Raw genomic sequence first — 19,336 nt, 5'->3', positions numbered from 1 at the left:
GTTTTCCAGAACTTGGATTCAGTTACACAGGGATCAAAAGGGGCTCATTTGTAAGATGATGATGTGGGCAATCCAGTTAGCCAGAAATCCCATTAAGGACCCATTGTAAAAGATACTACTTTTGACATGGTTAATGGAATAATCATTGGAAATTCTGTAAACTATATGCAGTGTTTCTTATTCAAAGCAGAGTATGATTCACAGTGTTGACTTTAAGTACATAACACTAAAATCATGAAGGAGAAAGTGCGATCTTTTTCTACATTTACCCACCAATTTTAAGTTTTGCCTCTGTTGTAATTAAAATTATGTATGTGGAGACCTTTATTATCAACATAATTTTTGTTCTTTCCAGTCCTGAAATTTCAAGCAGAAAAGGAGAGCTTATGTTTAGTTTTTCCATTTCATTCTTAATAAAGAGATTTCTTTATTTGAAGCATCCCCATTTTCTGAGCCTTATAGATCTATTAATCAATATTTATGCAATTCAAGCTACTAAAAATAGAGATAGGAAAAAAAAAAGGGGGACGTGTGAGAGGCAGCTAGGAAAGAAGAGGGTAAGTACAGAAGGGATGAAGATGCACAGCACTCCGCTCCCAAGAGCTCTGCACTTTGCCAAGCACCAGCAGCAGACTTTTTCATAGCAGGACTTTGCTACCAAGTGGAAAACCAGTTACTTTGTTTTTAGCCAGGGTTCCAGTCTAGAAGGAATCACACTTTAATTTAGAATTCTCTGATTTGTTATCTGTTCTGAGCTAAATTGTAAACTTTGCAATGATGTAAAAAATAACAACTGCTATTCTGTACAACTGGTATATCAGAGAGAAAAAAACAGTCCCTCAGTGCATGCAGCAGAAGTCCCTGCTCAATGTTTGCCTGTTTGCAAACATTGCTTCAGACAAATTTACTCCAGATCCAGGAAAAGGTTTGGGTTCTCATTTTATTTAAGCCCCACAAATGTAAACACTGGATAAAGGCCACTACCACATTTCTCTTGCATACACAAGTTCAAGAACTGCCCAGCACTTTAGTTATCCCAGAAACAAAAATTTGGCTACAAGGAAGCTGAGATTACTGCAGGAACATGAAGCAGACTTTCGATGTCAAGAAAATTTCAAGTTAATACCCAAAAGCCTAGTATTTCCTAGCATGCTGACAGCTGTCAGTGACCTACTATACAGCCCTTAAAAAACATACTGTGGATGTAGCACTGCAAGCTCTTACCCATGACACAACTAACTCATTTTGTGAAGAAAAAACATCCTTAATGAGATATCTTTAAGAACAATGAAGTATCTTATGAACAGATATGATAATCTTGCAGCAACTCTTTTCAGTAGTTTCCTGTAGCTACTGTTCAGTGTTGATCCAACTGATTTCTGTCAGTAGCTGGAGATTAATAACAGACTGTTAACTAGCTATGTCAGCAATATGATATTAATTAGTTATGTCAGCTATATGAGGTACTTGGCACCATTTAACACCAAAAGTCTTCTCAGCCCTCCAGTTTCACCCGTAGTTCAGTTCACATCATTTATTTACATGTGAAAGAGTGATACCTGTGTAAATGTCCCAGGCAGATGAAACGACGTAGCATCTCTGCTTCCATCCCCATCCAAGGAAGAACTGCCAGCAGCTTCAAAAGGCCTCAGACTTGCCAGTGCTGGAGCCCACACTGTGCAGCTGCAGACTGCAGGGGTGCAGCTACAACACCCACAGTCTGTTCCAGCCAGCCCTGCTGTGACAGAAGAGGGTGTTTCAAGAGGCAGAAGACAAGTGTGAGGTTGGTAGCTAATGGTCCTGCTGCAGGAAGCACCTGAACCAGCAGGATTTACCTCCATTCCTTTAATTATACGGTCATTTCCACAAGATGTATCCGTAGCAAGATACTATGCCACAGGCAACAAGGAAAAGATTAGGCAAATATAGATGTCCTTATATATTCAAGTGTTACAAACATGTTTTCTGGTACTTTGATGGTTTATATCATGCAAGTGTATGTCCAGTGAACAGAGACATCTTTATAGTCTGCACAGTTAATTTTGTCTTTCTGTATTTAAAGCAGTAAAAGGGACAGCACCTCTTTAGTACGAAATGTCCCAAGGGATTTCTGTGCCTCAACATATACTGCAGGCATCCTTTATCTCTTTTTTAAAAGGAAAAAAAAAAAAACAAACCAAACCCACTTCCAGAATAGCCAACAGCTCCACCCATCCAACCATCACTCCACCCAGCTTCAGAAAGAGACACCTCTTATTCATGCCCACCCTACTACGAGTTTCTCAGGCACTCTTAAGGAACTGCAAAGTGAAATAACAGGGAGAGCTCAACAGCCAGCCAGCAAAAGTGAAAGGCTTCTGGCTCCAGCAGAGAAGTACTGAGGAAATGCCCAGATACAGCCCATGTGATTGAATTATTCTGGTTGTTAGTAGCATTTGAGATTAGGTTTACAATGTCTCTTTTCATGGCCAAGGGTTGATGCAAGGATACGTTCTACAGGCTTTCTGCTTTAGACTGATAGCAGTCAGCTGCAATCATTTACCTGCACTGATGCAGAGCCATGCACGGACCTGGGTCTCTCCACTTCTGTCGCTCTTGGCAGTCCCACTGCGGGTTTGCCAAATGCCTCTTAGTGAAATAAGGGCAGGTTAAAATAGATTCCTGTGACTTGCCCCCAGGAACCCAGGGGAGGGGACAGTTTACGGCTGTCTGTGCAGAAGGGTAGGTGCATGTAAACACACTACAATGGCTCGTTTGGCATGGCTGGTCTACCTGAAAGACCACAGAATGCTTTTGCACCTTGACCTATTACCTGCTCTAAGGGCATCTCATGTGCCACTAGCAGCTTCACTCCTGGTAAAAGTCTCAGAACATGGTTTCTTCAGGTTTTACCACGGGAGATGAACTACCTAACTTTTAACAGTTTTATTAAAAGCAAACACAAAACCTGCTGTGTTGGCTCAATTTTTCCAATAATGAGTGCACATTAGGACACGTCAACACTAAATTTGGCTAAACTGAAAAATCATAGGAGATAAGTTCTGGAACATGTTCATCATTCATGATGTTTCATTATAACAAAACTAGGAACTCAAAACCATGTTTCATTTTTTTCTGTCAAACTGTTCACAGTTTAACACAGACTGAAAAGCTAGTTCCTCTCCTAAAACCTTCTATTAAACTCAGACTTCTTCCTTCTTTGCACACTCCGATGAGGATGTGAAGAAATGAAAGTATGTACCTTTTGTTTTTTCAATGCCAACAAGGAAATGAAATGCACAAATCAACTACTTTTAGTAGTTAGTTTAGTGTATTGCCTTCAGGTTCATATGCATTCCATACAACTCAAGGTGTATTAAGTCAGGCCTGTAATCTCCTTAGCCCTCCCTTCTAGCTAATGGAAAAATAAGCTAGCAATGCAATGCTGAAAGGCTTCTCTTCCACTGAGAAGCCTGAAGTTACACTGGGCTATTCTGATGTACCAGGACTGTGCTGCAACAGCTGTAGCTACACTCAACACAAGAGTTGTTTGTGCTTTTGCAAACAGTACTAGTCACACTAAGAAATGTTAGTAAGAGGGCCAACTAAAATACTTAGCATCAGACATTAATTTATGTTAGAGCTCTCAGCAAGCCATCTCTCTCAACTATTACTCTAGGAGAAGGGACATATGTTTTGATACAAATTTCTAAAGAACTAGTCAAGCCATCGCATGACCAGCAAGCTTCCTGTAGACTGCTTTCCTACCAAGTCCTCCACTTCCCCCATAACCTCAGCTGCTTCCACATGCCTCAGTTCTCTCCTAAGTTTCCAAGAACACTTCCTCCTCCCTTCTTCTCTCACTTGTGTCACCATACTACTGATTTAGGGTTGCTCGGCTTGGAGCTGCATGCATCCTGATCCACCAGCATGGTAACAGCTGAGACTTTTTTCAGTTTAAGCACAAATCTGGATGTCTGCTAGGAGCTACTGGCCACATGATGTTTCAACATATCTTCTGGTAAGGCAACACCTTCAAAGAACTTTTAGATACACCAAAATCCCCTAGTCTAGCTTGGTAATGAAACTTCCCTTTACAGTAGCCACCAGCTGTAGTTAAGACACATTACAAAATACCTTAATCCTAAACCTTTTTTAATTAGGTGTTGACCTTTACACAGTGACTAAAACTAAGTATTAGTCTTTCCAGAGTCAGAGATATTAAGCTGCACAGAAGTAAGGTCAGGATGCTATTTTAAGTTAAGCAATGCCATTCTCCCAGGCCCTTATTTAGACATACTTGTCTACCATAAAAATTGTTGTGTCTTCATTTACTTTGACATGAGCTATTAGAAAGTAGATGCCAAAGAAAAATGTTACTGTCTTGCAAACAACTCTACCGTATTTTTTCCATGTCTTACTGCTTGAGTGCTAGACAGCATCAAACATCCTGATGATTAAAAAAAACCAACACAAAACAGTAGATAGTTTTAACAGCCAATACGCACTTAAGTATGTAGCATACAGGAGACAATTCAGAGCATTCATGGGCTCTTTTTATTTCATAAAACTAAAGCTTACAGATTCTCAACTCATAACCATTCAGAGAGACAACCACAAAAAGTGTATTAATAAAACCCAACAGGCTTCCAGGCCTCTAAAATTTTTCAAACATAAAGTACAAAAAAAGATATTACGTGTTTACATTACAGTCTTGCTGCCTTACACACCATCATAAAAAGTGAACAAACACATTCAGTAACTTCAGGCGTACCATTAAAAAGATACCAGTTAGTGCTCTGGTTTTCTGTACCATACAACTTTATTTCAGTCACATCTTTCTAGGCAAAGTATCCAAAATATTTGACTCAAGCATACCTTTAGACTGCAAATATACTGAAATAGGGCATCGAGTCTTTCCTGTCTCAAAAAAACCCCAATAAGTTTTAGCTCATGTTATAAAAAGCAACCATGTGGAATGTAACGAGTCATAATGTGAAATCAAAGTGCTTTATTCCCATAGCGCAGACAGATATGAGTGGTTATCCAGCCATTCCTTAGTATATCTCAAACACCAAAAGAGGTATTTGCTCTGTTGCATCCCACCTTGCAAAGACCTTTGGACCATTACGGTGAAATTTCATTAACTGACAACTAAACAGTATCAGTGGACCAGCAATTTCACTTCGATACTTCAAATAATGAGTTATAATTAGGCATCTTTTTATTATTTTTCAAGTTCCCTTAATAATTTGCAAAGTTCTACTGTATTATGCAACATTATATTCCAGTTAGTCTCTTAAAATCCCAAGGTATGCTCTATTTGAAACCCTCAAATTATTTCCCCAGAACCCAATAGCTGTCTAAGACTCAGTATTTTTGTGCAATTCTTTGCTGTTTGCATGTGAAGAGAGAAACACTTCACCCAACAGCCTGTATGAAAGAACTACAAACTCTCAAAGCAGAGAACAACTTTAATAAGTTTTGGACATCAGTAGTTGCATGGAATATGTACTCAATTCAGACATGCCCATACTGAAGAGTACTCACGTTTTAAGTGTTCAGTCAGAAAACTTCCTTCCTACAGAAGTCTAAAAACCTATTTATCTTCCAGAGAGAAGGAAGTTTAAGACTTAGGAATTTAATTCTCTTTTCTGTTACAACAGAATTAGCTCTATGTTATAATGTGTATGATTTATCCCCCCCGTTTCAGACACCCCACTGTACATGTGTACAGTTTAAACGAGGAGGACTGAGGGAAAATTTCTGGTCCCGTCCCACAGACATAAAGACAAAGTGCTTTGCAAGACTGACTTTATCCATCACATTTGTGGCAACCAACCCAGAATGAAGGCACATGAAATCTATAACACTATAGCTTATAAATTGTAAACTAAAGCTGAACCTCTCTATAATTTCTAGTCTTTTTGCACAAAAGTAATGACCAGCACCTATGCAGAGGTTCTACTTTTTTTTTAATGTAGCTTTTCCCAGAAATAGTTAAGTGTCACTTGCATGCCTGTGCAAACACTGTCATTTATTAGCATTTGACATGAAGTGCAGAAACTGGTTGTTTATCTGCATGGAAAGTCTGATGCCAATGCATCAGTAGTACTTCCTTTCCGTTGCTACAAGAAATGTAAGTCACTAGCAACAGCCACAGAGAGCTGTTACCTCAAAAGTGCACACTCCCAGCAGCAGTTTTCCTGTGAGGTGTTCTACAGCTTGTGCCATGCATTTAATCAGTGTCTCAAATTTGGATTTTAACATGTCAAAGCCTATCTACTTTTGGTTAGTTACAGGCCAGGCACGCACATGCATCTTAAGGAAGCCAACTAGAAACATGCTTTGACAGATGCTGCATTGAAACTGGCCATACCTTAACAACTAAACACAGATGAGCTGCTACACTGGGTAGCATTCAGGATCCAGGGTGAGCTCAGTACCTCTTACGGAAAGCCGAATATGAATATAAATCTGCCTCCTAGATTTCACTGGAACTCCTACCTTTAAAGCAGAGAAACAAGATTCAAGGTTTCCAACAGTTTTAGCAGACGGATAGGCTCATCAATCAGATTAAGACTTACTAGGTTGTCAAACAACAGTTCAAAGCCTTGGCTATCACTTCTCTACAAATACAGGTTTAAAAGAACTCAAACACCACTGCCATCACTTAACTAGAATATGCAATTATGCTGTTTCATTCAGAATGATAAACAGGGATATAGTTTTGGAATTCTACTTTTTCATCCTATGTGTGAATTCACACACCTGCTTTGTTTTTTCTTCCCCTCACTTTTATTTTTTCTCCATTTCCACGCAGTGTCAGTTGAAGGGACTGGCACACAAGTTACTAGAGAACACAGACCTGTAGCTACTACATTACAGAACCAAATTAGAGTTTCATGAAGATTTCATGCAATGGTGTCTGTGCTCTTTTATTCTAAAAGAGAACGACTTTCACAGGTAACACATACAACACAATTTTCTGATTTTAAATGCAGTATGCAGTGAGTTACACAAGGAACATTAACAAGACTTGACCAGACTTAATAACTAGAACTGCGCTAGGTCTGGCACCTGAGAATTCACAGTGATTAAAATAAAATTGCTTTGCCTAAGACAAAACAAAAGATACAAATATATATATAAAGTCTATGCTTGTATTGTCTTGTATTAGTATTCCAACAGCGATAAGCAAGCTCAGTAGTACCTCAGACAGCAAAGACTTCTGCACATGGTTAACTTTATTCATTGCTTGCAGTGCAATGGAATTTAAAATAAAAATTAATAATATATTCATGATGTCAAATCAAGCAATTTTCAATGCATAAAGTCAACACAGGCTCAACTCTTTGATGGATTGAAGCTTGGATTCTGACAGGAAACCATTCTCTACCATCTCAGTTTGTGTACCCAACCCCACATTGTGCCAGGTGGTATTGCTGTTAAAGAGAAACTTAAGGTATACTTGTATATTGCTGAGGTGTTCTGACATACGAAGTTGTTTGCTAATAGTTTATAGTACCAGTTGATAACATAAGAGTAAAGCATTTGCACTTTTCTTTCCCCCACTCACCTCACTAATCCTAGTAGATCCACTAACACAGGTTTATGATCTCAAAGCCTGCTTTTAGACAGAAAGGAGCACAGCTTTTAAACACCCCAGCGTTTCTCAACCCACCCACTGCCTCCCATTTCAGCACCGAGGGCCCAGCTGAAGCAGCTGCTCTCAGGAGCTGTGGGCTCCCAGAGCCCTGCTGACCTGCTGGGCTCACTGACACTGAACTGGGAGTTAAAGGAAGATACTCAGGACCCATCTGGCCGGAGTCCATGAGTGTAGATGAGCACCCACTCGTACCTGCCTCACCTTCTGCGCTACACCTGAGGGCACTTTGGTCCGTGCATTCACCTCCCAGACCTCATGCTCCCTGGCCTTATCCAAACACGTTGGACTTCGGCCTGAGCTTGAATGATGATTTCAGGGATTTCTCCTCATGCTCTTCCTCCTCAGTGTCACCACGAAAGGAGGGTGTGTTGTGGATGATCTGAGTCCTGAAGCGGATCTTATTAAGCCGAGGCTTCATCCGTCCGCTGCCAGAGGCTTTCCTGGTCATCTCCTTGCCTTTGCCTGGCACCGCTGCCCCATCGGTGCCTTCAGCTTCCTCCCCAGTGCCGTGGTGGTGGTGGGAGAGCCGGTAGTTCATGAGATTAGATGGCAACACCTTGGAGAGTCTCCAGCGCCCGCTCCCATTGCCAGCATTCCCTTCCTCCTCCTCCTCCTCCTCCAGGGCCCCCACGAGGCTCCGCATGTCCCCCGAGGTGCCCTGGTGCAGGTACTGCGCAGCCTTGCGCCCGCTGTAGTCGCGGATGTCCACGTCGGCGTCGTAGGCTCCCACCAGCAGCTTCACGACCTCGGCGTGGCCGTGCATGGCGGCGATGTGCAGCGCCGTGTGCCCGCCGCTCGTGCGGGCGTTGATGTCCACGGGCAGCCCGTGCCGCTGGGCGAAGTTGACCAGCGTAGCCAGCAGCTCCTGCCGCCCGTGCTTGGCGGCCCAGTGCAGCACTGTGAAGCCGGTGATAAAGTCCCGCTTGCAGAGCAGCGCCGGCTCGCAGCTCAGCAACCCCTCCAGGCTCTCCCACCGCCCGTCCGAGGCCGACAGCATCCAGGCATGCTCCAGGGGGTCCAGTGCCACGGAGCCGGTGGTGCTCCCCTCCTCCTCGGCGGAGGACGAGGCCACGGAGGCACTGTCCGAGTCGCGGCCGCGGCCCCCGCCGGGGAGAGCGCCGCGCTTCAGCTGGGGAGAGCTACCCCGCGCCGCCTCCCGCAGGCTCCGGCGGCCACCGCCCTGCGCCGCCGCCCCGGGGGCTCCCTCCGCCGCCCCCGTCTCGTCCACCGGCGGGGGCCGCCCCGGGCCCGCCGCTACCGCGGTCTCCTCACCGCCGCCGCCTCCGCTGCGCCCGGGCGGCAGCCCCCGCCGGGAGCCCCTCCGATGGCCTCCAGCCACCGCCGGGCTCGGCCGGGGCGGCTCGCCCCGCTGCCCTGCGGGCTGAGGGCGGCTGCCGGCATCATCGCCTGTTGCCGGCGGCGTCTCCTCAGCGCCTGCCCGTGGGGAGGGCGGCGAGTTCGGCTGCTCCGCGCTGTTCTCCGCCGCAGGCTCCTGCTCCCCGGGGGTCAGGGGGGCTGCGGCGGCGGGGGGCTCCGGGGCACAGTACCGGCGGCGGAGGTGCACGTACTTGACGCCGGTGTCGGGCTCCTGGCGCACGGTGGCCACTGCGTTGACCAGCTCCTTGAAGCGGTGCCGGGCGGCGCCGCGGCGGGAGGGCTCCGCGGGGTTCAGCCAGTCCCGGAAATGCTCCAGCAGCTCCGCGTTGCGCGCCCGCCCGCCCCGCGCCGCCAGGAACCGCACCACTGACTCCTGCTGCAGCTCCGCCATCGCCGCCGCTACCCCATCGCGCCGCCGGCGCTCCTCCTGCTGCTACTGCCGCTGCTGGTGATGGTGGTGGCAGTGGTGGTGCGGGCGCGGCAGAGCCGCCGCTGCCCGAGCCCCTCCTCCCGGCGGAGCCATGCCCGGCAATCACTGCCGCGGCGGCGGCACCGCGCCGCCCTCCGGCCGGGAGGCGCCCACCAACAGCACCCGCCTCGGCGGCGGAGCCGCAGCGCATCCCCTCCTCGCGCTCCTCCCCGCCGCGTGGCTCTCCCCTTCAGTGGCAGCTTCGGCCGCGCCTTTGCCTCCCTGCTCTCCTCCCTCCTTCTCTGCCTCGCCTGGCGGGGTCATGGCTGCTCCCGATGCCGGTCGGCACGCGGTAAGTCCTCTCCGCGGTGGGGGGGGCGCGGGGGGGGGGGCGGCTGGTGAGCAAGCCCCTGCCCTGGGGGTGAGCCCGGCGCGGCTGAGGGGACGGAGGGGCCCGGCAGCGCCCGCACCAGGAGGGGAAGGAGGGCGGCGGTCACACCGTGCGAAGAGGTGGAAGTGCCACTTGCATCTCGCTACGGGAACCGGGCGCTGCCCCGGCTCCGTGCTGGGCGCTGGTGAGGGTCGCGTCAGGTCGGGTTAGCGGCAGAGATGAAGGCTCCTTCCTCACGCCGTCTAGTTCCCAGAGCTGCCAGGCTTTTAGGACACTTGTTGTTAAAGGAACTTGTTTTCAGATGCCGCCCTTCTTAGCGCTCCCGTGGCGTATCGCGTATTCCAAGTATTAAGTTGAATCTTGGCTATTGAAGAATTACTTTTGCGTAATGGCAAAGCTGTCAACTTTATGTTCTGCAGACATTGAGCCCATCCACACGGCAGCACGTCCCCTTGGAGTGTAGTTCCTGTGCCTGTTGGTAGTAGTGGAAGACTTGGGGCTCGGAAGAACCACATTTGGGCTGCCCATGGGCACGTTAATGTGGTGATGTCCACCCTCGCGGCTGAGGGCATGGCATCCTTCCCAGGGCCTCCGTGTAGCTGCCTGGGGCTGGCGGGACCATCACCTTCTGCATAAGCACACACTGATTACAGTTTCCTTCAAGTTTTGGAGGGCAAATTTCAGTCACCTCTACAAGCCCAGTAGCAAGCTAGTTTCTTCCTTGGACTGCTGGTCTGGTTCTGCAGAGGCTTATGCAGAGTGGTAGTAGTCTGAGACCTAGCTTTTGCTTCGGAACGGCATGGTGTTGTGAGCTTTTAGCCAGAAATATGTGGCAATTTTAAAAGAAAATAATTTTTTTAGTTTCTTTCTGAAAGAAAGAATAATTTTTAAATGTTGCACTGTCTCAGGCTATGGGTTTTTTTATGCTGTTTTTAATGGGCAAGACAACTTTATATAAACCAAATATTTGATTAAATCATAGAATTGTAGAATGGTTTGGGTTGGAGGTGATCTAAAAAAGATTGTGTGGTTCCAACCCCCCTGCTCGGGGCAGGGACAGTTTTCACTGAACCGGGTTGCTCAGAGCCCCATCCAGTGTAATGAATCTGGAGAAATCCAGACAAATTAGCTCAACCTTTAAAAAAGAGGTTGAGGGAAGGAATGAGATGCGATTTAGATCAGTTAGGTGATCAATTAGGTGATATTTCTTTGGAAGCAGTAAGAATGCGGGTATCATGTGGTCACTTTTGTGGACTTAATTTCTCTGCATATTTGTTAGACAATAGCAGAGTGAAGCTGTATGAGGTGCTGATGTTAGGGACAAACAGCCGATGTCCTTGGAAAATCTCAGAAGGAAAAATGTAGGCTACTTTTTTTCTATTAAGAGAATGCTTCAGTTGTGGTCAGGTGGAATAGGTTTACACAGTGATTCTTCCATAAGGAAGGGAGGTGGTGTGCTGAGTAAGGGCTCGCTGCTTGGTAGGCAGCAACAATTTACACACTGAGACAAGGTACTTCTATTTCTTTATTCTAGTTTGTGCAAAGTAGGGTGCTAGGTGATAACCCACAAAGTGCTAGCTGCCCAGTCATCAAAACTACATTTACACATTTTAGCAAGCCGGGAGATCAAGGGTCATTGGCTACTAGTTGCATAGTTTTCTTAATTAGTGTTCTACCTTCTATTGGTTTGTGATTCTCTCGTTTGTCATGCTACTTAGGCCACACTTGGAATCTTTCTCTTCTTTTGAGTTGGTGGGTTTCTTGAGTTGGTGGTCCACGAGTTGGTGGTCACAATCTCCTCCTGCCAAAATTGCCTTGGAGCTGAGTTGGTTGGAGCTGATTTCAGCATAGTTGCTGAGTTGGCTTTGTTAGTTTCTTCCTTATATTGGGAGTTCTGCCAAATGTCCTTGTGGCCTGTAAATTTTGCATTCTTTGTGTCCGGTATCATTAGCACATCCTTCTCTCCAAGCTTTGTTAACCTCCCCCAGCTCTGAGATCACTGAGGCATGTCAAGTCCTAAACCTTAACAAGGCAATTCTACTGACAAAGTAATTTATCTTTCTAACACCTGGACATCAGAAGGAAATAAATTTATTCCTGCGACAGTTTTTTTGTTGGAGTGTTACGAATGGCAGTGCAGTGGTTTTGAGGGTAGCCCAGCACGGTTGGGATTTCGCCTGGTGACATGAAGATGAAGGGCGTCCTTTCTGCACTCATGCTGAGCCTCTTGCACTGGTTTTTGGTGTGGAGACTGAATAGTTTGTGTTAGAGGAACTGTCTTATATTAGTGGCAATAGAGGTGCTTTGAGTATGAGACTGAGTAGCTAGAGTTCTTAGATGTGCCGCCACTCTGTCTCAGATACACTTGTCTTTAAATGGACAGGATACTGACAGTTTTCAGTGTCTCTCTGCGCTTTTTAATAGTAATTGTTTTCTGGTAGAAGGCTTGAGAAATTTTGTTTTCAGACATGCTTTGAATGCACTTTTTTTAATATCCAGAGATGTCGTATTTTCTCTTTAAATTGTTCACTTTGCATATGCATTTTCCCTCATGTTAGTCTAAAATGGAATTATCTGATTATAGTAGTCAAAAATGAGAGTTGGTGCAGTTAGTGCAGTGCAGTCTGTAGTCCCATACAAGGAAGTCCTGTGCAAATCAAGAAGAGGATGGGTATTTGCTGTGAGGAATGTCCACATCCTTTTATCTACAATAATTCTGAGTCTTGCTATGCATACCTGTTAGGAAAGGTGCTACTTTTATGGGCTTTAAGTGCTAAATTAAAAAATTTCCTGCTGTTAACTGTGTGCATGTTCACAGGAAACAGTAATGGTTTCCAATTCCATGTGGATTGGAAATGAAAGAGAAAGAATAGCATGGACCTGTCACCGTTTCTACTTCTGATATGTAATGTTTGTTTAAAAATACAGTTCATTTGTGTGAACCAAGATATTTCGTTTCGCCTTATGCATTTTTAGTATGCTCACTGCCTTGATGTCCTGGTTCTAGATTGCTAGCTGATGTTTGAAAAGGAATGTGCACGTTTAGATATTTCTAATGAAATCAATATAATGCTATCTCAGAGTTCTGGTGCATATAATGAGTGTGGATAATGTATTAGTTTACCTAAATAGCAATTTCAGTTCCAGCTCTTCAGAATGAGTTCCGTTTGATAACACGCACCTTCCTCTGATTAATTATGTTCTCTATTTTGAATTGTGATGTTTAGATTGTTTTTAATACTTTTTCCTAATTTCTAGGAGCAAACCAACTGTGATCTATTTTCTCCCTACATTTTTCAGTTTACATTTTCAGTTGGACTTGTCTACTTTATTTCATTCATGTTTCATAAGGTTGTTTGGTTGGGGGTTTTTTTGTTGGTTTTTTTGGGGTTTTTTGCAAAACCTGGACTTTATTTTAAGCCTGCAAATTGTCCTGTAAAGTAAATTTTAATTTTTTCTCAAATCATGGAAAAAAGCTGATTTGACAGGTCTTTTTTTACCCAGATTTTGGCTTTTCTTCGTTGCATGTGAAATCATAAGGAATGAGTTCTAGCTTTCTAGTAGAATTAATTTGTTGCCATGGTTAACTGATACTTTAAAATTATTTTTCTGTAGCAAAATGATGGCTGTCGAACTTTGTCCTTGTCTGCACATGTTGGGTTTGATAGCTTACCTGACCAACTGGTTAGGAAATCCATCAAGCATGGCTTCTGCTTCAACGTTCTTTGCATTGGTGAGTAGTATCTGGGTGCTTTAAGGCTTTAGTGGTATACCCAAATTAGGAAGTGACTGAAATTTAAATCCAGTTGTGGTGTTAAACAGTTTCTTTAATGTTAAGCATGCACTATAATCCCACCCCTTGTCCCAGCTTTGTTTATTTATATTCATTCTTTGGGTTAGTATATAGCATTTTTGTAAACAATGCGAAGACCAAAAAATGTTGAAAATGGATGCCAGTTATTTATTCATTTATCAGCAGCCTTTTGGATTCTTTTGAGTAAGCTGGGCTTACACTCGTAACAAAGAGCTTCAGATTAAAAAAATTCTAAAATTCCCAGGTGGTATTACTGTAGTGTTTTTATACTTATTAAATGCTTTGCTCTAGTATTTTACCCTTATTCTTAAAAACCCTTTGTTTAATCTCTGTTTTCACAGCTATCTACTTAACTTTTTTAAATCTATAGGAAGTTAATTCTCACTTTTAAAGAAATCAGTGTCAAGGTACTGTTCTGCTCACTACTCATTAGCTGGTAATTTACCCTTATATGTAGGATGAAAAAAAAAAAGAAAATATATTTTGTGCTCACTAAAAGAATGCACAAATACATTTTGCTCAGAGAAATCAGTTGAGAAGTTTTTGTGTACAATTTCTGTGCTTATTATGTGTTTATTTGATGTGCAAAATGTCTTCCCAAACGCTTCTGTTTACCTTCAGGGGAAACTGGAATTGGGAAATCAGCCTTGATGAGCAGTTTGTTTAACACCAATTTTGAGGATGCTCCATCAACACATTTTCTGTCAAGTGTACAACTTAGAGCCCAGACTTGTGAACTCCAGGAAAGTAATGTTCTTTTGAAGCTGACCATTGTAAAAACAGTGGGATTTGGTGACCAGATGAACAAAGCAGATAGGTAAGTGCCCTCTTGTCACTATGTTATGCTGAAGTTTTGGTCTCAATTGCCAGCTGATTTTTCTTTGGGCTTTGTAGTAAGTGGTTGTCTTACATGTGTTCCGAATAGATGGTTAACTTTCTCCCTGTGTGTCAAAGTAAACCTATTTGTCTTTCATGTAGGAAGTTATTTTATAAATCAGATGAACTCTGCCCCTTTCTTTATGATATAATCCTTTATAAATGTGTGTACATGCAGTAGTATCTTTTGGGGTGGAGAAAAGCAGGGAGGTCAATAGGAGGGTTTTTAAACAGCCAAGCAGATTATAAAGTACTGTATGTTATATAGATTAGATCTACAGGGTTTTTAACAATTTGACTGTAACATGTTGAAGACCTTAAACTGAAAGTAACATCATGTGGATTACCAAAGGCCTTTGTTTTTTTTTTTTTTCGGACAGCTAAGTTGGGAGATGCAGAGGCAGCACACTGGTGGCTTTCAGAACTTTTTTGAGTCTCTGCTTTTGTGAATTTAAGCTTTTACAGTACTGAACTGTCTCAGCAGATTTTGTTTCTTTCACCTTAATTGTAAAGAATTTATGCTATATGAGTACCTAAATGGTGGTACTCATATAATAAAAGAAGGTTAGTCGCATTTATCATGAGAGCTATGCCTTATGATATGACTCAATAATAGCTACTGCTAGTGAATTGGATGAAGGAGATGCAAGCAGGTACTAGTATAGGTATCAGAGGTTTTGGTGTGTGGTATAGGAGGTGCCTTTTCGTTCTTTTAAATTTTTATGCAACACTTGCTTCTGGATTTCAATAGCATTTGATCTGGTTTATAAACTTTGTGTAGCAGAAGAAATGTAAGGGTGCACTGCTTCTACATCTAGTGAAACTTTCTTTTTGAAAGCACATTAGAATCTGGTTTTAAGTAGGATAAAGTATACTTAAACTGTACTTACTATAAATAAGATTTATTTTCTCTAACATTTCTCATTTTAGTTTTTGTCTGTTGTTTAAGAGCTCTCTCATGCACAGTACTTCAGAAGATAAAGTTCATCCTGTTTCTTGGTACTATTAGTTGCACATTCTTTCTTTTCTTCTACCTAAGAGGTTTTTGTGTCTTTCTTAAATATAAGAATTTTTTATTTCGACAGCTCAATGGCAAAAGTTTAAAAACATCACTTGGGAAGTTCGATTATAATCATAATTAACTTTATGTAGCTTTTTTCACTAATGGCAGCTAAGAAGTGTTTTGTGTGTATTAGATGCACAATTCTTTTTTGAGTAGCTTTTCAGAAATTAAAATTAGTCTGTACATGTAATTTTCTGCCCTACTTGAGCAGCCTTTTGACATGTAAAGCAAAAATCCACGGAACAAGACAAGAGAATTCCCTTCTTAGTCTGTCTCTGTTTAGGAGTAGCTAATATCTGGTTGTTAAATTTTATTTCCTACAGCTATCAGCCTATAGTGGATTATATAGATGCACAGTTTGAAGCCTATCTCAAGGAGGAACTGAAAGTTATACGTTCTTTATTTAGCTACCATGATACTCGCATCCATGTCTGCCTCTATTTCATTTCACCTACAGGCCGTTGCCTAAAAACCATAGATTTGTTAACTATGAGAAGCCTAGACAGTAAGGTAAGACTTAGAAACAGTTCCAAGAATTTGTCTTACTTTCTAAAGCATCTTGTAGCTTTTAGGTCCACTACCACCTTTCAGTTCTATATTGATGTGTTTGGTTTTGTAATTTTTTTGGCACTGGTATACTTTAAGTTCAGAATAAATGGGCTCTGCAAGTAGCTTGCAGTTCATCACTTGTTTATTTACAAATCAAAAGGAGAGAGACATCCAGCAAGAACATTGAAAAAAGAAGCATAACAAAGTTTGAAAAAACAGTAAAAAAGGTAGAACCACAGCAACTTTACTTTTATTAAACTGTAAACATCGTAGTGAGATTGGATAGGGTACCTTCCATAAGTGCTGTAGTATTTCTAATTAAGCTTGTTTCTAGTTTTGGGGCTGCTGGAAAGTTGGCATATAAAAAGCTCTGCAGCACTATGAAGATCTTAGTTATAGATAACTGAAGAGGCATGTGCCGTGAACAGAGCACCCCGTCAGCGTGGCTTTGTCTAAGATAGGCTGCAGTAGTGTTTTAACATCTTGATTTGTTTAGAAAGCTTTAAAATAGCAGCAGTTTCTAGTGAAATTACTTGCATTTTCTAAATCCTTAACTTTCTTCTGTAATAGGGCTGTGTGAACTGGATGAAGCTAAATGTTTAAACAATTTTAAGAAACCTTATATTATTTGGATTTAATTTGTTGAAATGTTGAGAAATTTGAAAACTTAAATGCATTTGCTGTGCCTTTAGCCATTTCCTTTGTGCTTTACTAGAGCCCCTCCTGCTAAATTTTCTTTCTGCATTTTCTTGTTTGTGAGAAGTTTCTCCAAGATAACAAGGATTAAATCAGCTGTCTAGTCCACATTTGTGGCTGATAAGCACGTTTGGGATTTTTGTTATTTTGTTTGTGGATGTAGTTTGCATTTTGAGCTTCTCAATAGCAGAGAGCAGGCAGAGGGAAGATGTGGTACAAGGGTAGGGGAGTGCAGGGTCATTTCTATGTGCTATGTTGTTGGTTTCTAGGTTGTGCCCTCTCTTTACTGAACTTCCTTTAAAAGTGTTTCTTTCAAAAGAAAAGGATATAGATCCTCAAGTCCCAGTATCCTGAGAAAATACTTCCATGAGGATAAACCAAAAGTAATTCTGCTTTGGGGAATTTTGGCGTCTAGCCACCTACTGCAAATATTTTTAGTCCTGCTTTGGCACAGAGAGTGCATGAACCACATGTAAATCTGTTGTTTTATCCCTTTGCAATGGATTCTTCTTTCTGATCTTACTACAGAAATACCATGTACACACAGAAAGAGTTATATGCTTTAGCTGTAGTTTAGTTTCCATCTCGTTGTGGAGCCATGTTTGTGGTGCTTTAGTACTGCGTTGTCCTAGTGGTAATGAAGAACTTGGAATTTCCCGGGATGTGGAAGTCCCTGGGTGCATTCACTGAGTACAGAATTCTGTAAAAAGATGATACAGCCACATGCATCCATCAGATGTGTAAATCTGTGTCCAAAGATGTCTTGAGTTTCTTCCTAAATCCACTACAGTGTGCACTGTGTGCTTTTGTTATGGTCTGCTGCTACAAAACAATACCAGATTACACAGCTCAGAGGTCGAGAGGGTTCTTGGAATAGATTAGGTTCATCCTGTACTCTGTAGTCCTTGAAGAAAAAAAACAGAGTATCTATGGTCAATTTATTTTTCTCTATTATGAGTTGGATGACTAGCTAAGAATTTAGACCTTGGAAAATCCTGTAGTTTTGCTTAGGATGGCATCATCACAGACCAGCCAGATTTCATTTGCAGATAAAGGGAATCTTTCCCTGTACCCTTTCTTGCTGGGAATAGTGATTATTCATCTAAGAGCTCTGCAGTTCTAATTCATTCTTGCAGAATTGTATACAGGTTATGGTTAAGTCAGTATTGTGAGGATTTAGTTTGGGTTTTTTTCCCTCCAGAAAGGATCTTCAGAAATTTTTATATTGATTCACAGAGATACACTTAAATCAGCCTGCTCTTCCAACCAACAGTAATTTCAAATACATGTATTTCTTTTCATTCTTTGTTGCTTATCTAAAACCAGAGTAAATATTATGCTTTTCAATTTTAATACAGTGGTGGGGATTTAATGTCAGTGTTGACAGCTGTAATCACAGTTTCTGATGATTTTGCTTTTTACTGTTCTCCTTGGTAGACTTCCTCTGCTATTTGTTTTCTAAGAAATTCTCTCCTAATTAATGAGTGCTTGAAAAAGTTTCATGTTGAAGAGACAGAGTAGAGGTTAATTTAATTCTGAGGACTTTGTGTTCCATCTATTTTTAGACCTATATTAGAGAAAACCTAAATTGATGTCCCCCAGCTAATTTGATTGAAGGTGTGAATTACTCCTAGCTGTAACAGATTGTTTATACAATTCTAAATTAGTTCAGTTATTAAAAAAATATATTCCATCATTTTATTTGATTTTAGATATTTTACCCCATATATGCTTAGATCGTGTATGCTACACAATTAAGGACTGTCATCATGTAACCTTAGAAGTCATACTTCAGAATTGGCTTGCTTCTTACTCTTTGGGACACTTTGCTTATGACAGAAGTCTTATTTGAAAAATATCCATTTTGAATCTGTTCTTGACATTTAGGTGTTTCCATTCAGACAGAATATTCAGAAGAATAGAAAGTGTATGTGTGTTTTCCTTTTTTTTCCTCCCTCTCCTTCCTTTTTGCATCTGTGATCAAGGAGCTCTGTAAAACTCTTCATCTTCTGAAATCTGGAGGAGTTATTTATATTGTTCTTTCAAAATATTTGGATATTGGCATTCATTATTTGCATTTAGTTCTGAAAAATGTGTATTTTGGGAGTGGCAATAGGATTTGTAAGAAAAAATTGGCATTACAGCCTTCCAAGTTACTGCCATAATTATTTTAGGAAATAGGGCAGTTTAATGGAACTGAATTCTGTGTTCTGAATAATTAGTGTAAAGCAAGATGGAAAAGCAAGATGTTTTAGCCTTTGTCATTCCTCTGCTCATGTCAGACACTTGAGAAACTGCTGCAGTGGTGAGGTGAAGAAGATGTAGCTGAAAGGAACCCAAGGAAGAGGCTCAGGGGTAGGCAGGATTTGGTAGCCAGCTTCTTTTTCTTTGTGTATTTAGACTGTCAGCTTTCATTTAACACCTGAGCCATGTCCCTTGCTGCTATGAACTAAACAATCTATTTTCTTAGCAGAGATATAAATACTTAATGGCATTTAGTTAATAAGTAGGCA

General features: G+C 42.2%; 2 protein-coding genes across 4 annotated transcripts in view; one reads left to right on the top strand and one right to left on the bottom strand.

Annotated features, from left to right (window-relative positions):
- Nucleotides 1–4,508: 4,508 nt before the first annotated feature.
- SOWAHC (sosondowah ankyrin repeat domain family member C) lies at nucleotides 4,509–9,590 on the bottom strand. The gene has a single exon (XM_032100466.1). It carries the CDS (start codon nucleotides 9,414–9,416, stop codon nucleotides 7,917–7,919), a length of 1,500 nt encoding a protein of 499 aa, XP_031956357.1. The 5' UTR covers nucleotides 9,417–9,590; the 3' UTR covers nucleotides 4,509–7,916.
- Nucleotides 9,517–19,336, top strand: part of SEPTIN10 (septin 10) — a 24,809-nt gene continuing 14,989 nt past the window's right edge. For all 3 annotated transcript variants that reach the window (XM_032100463.1, XM_032100464.1, XM_032100465.1), the window contains exons 1-4: nucleotides 9,517–9,786; nucleotides 13,441–13,558; nucleotides 14,261–14,456; nucleotides 15,902–16,088. In XM_032100463.1, coding sequence (XP_031956354.1) covers nucleotides 9,547–9,786; nucleotides 13,441–13,558; nucleotides 14,261–14,456; nucleotides 15,902–16,088 — 741 coding nt within the window. In that variant the 5' untranslated portion in view covers nucleotides 9,517–9,546. The remainder of the gene's footprint in view (nucleotides 9,787–13,440; nucleotides 13,559–14,260; nucleotides 14,457–15,901; nucleotides 16,089–19,336) is intronic.

This window comes from Corvus moneduloides, chromosome 2 (genome assembly GCF_009650955.1).
Source record: "Corvus moneduloides isolate bCorMon1 chromosome 2, bCorMon1.pri, whole genome shotgun sequence".
NCBI classification, from domain to species: domain Eukaryota; kingdom Metazoa; phylum Chordata; class Aves; order Passeriformes; family Corvidae; genus Corvus; species Corvus moneduloides.
This window is presented reverse-complemented; position numbering and strand designations above follow the sequence as displayed.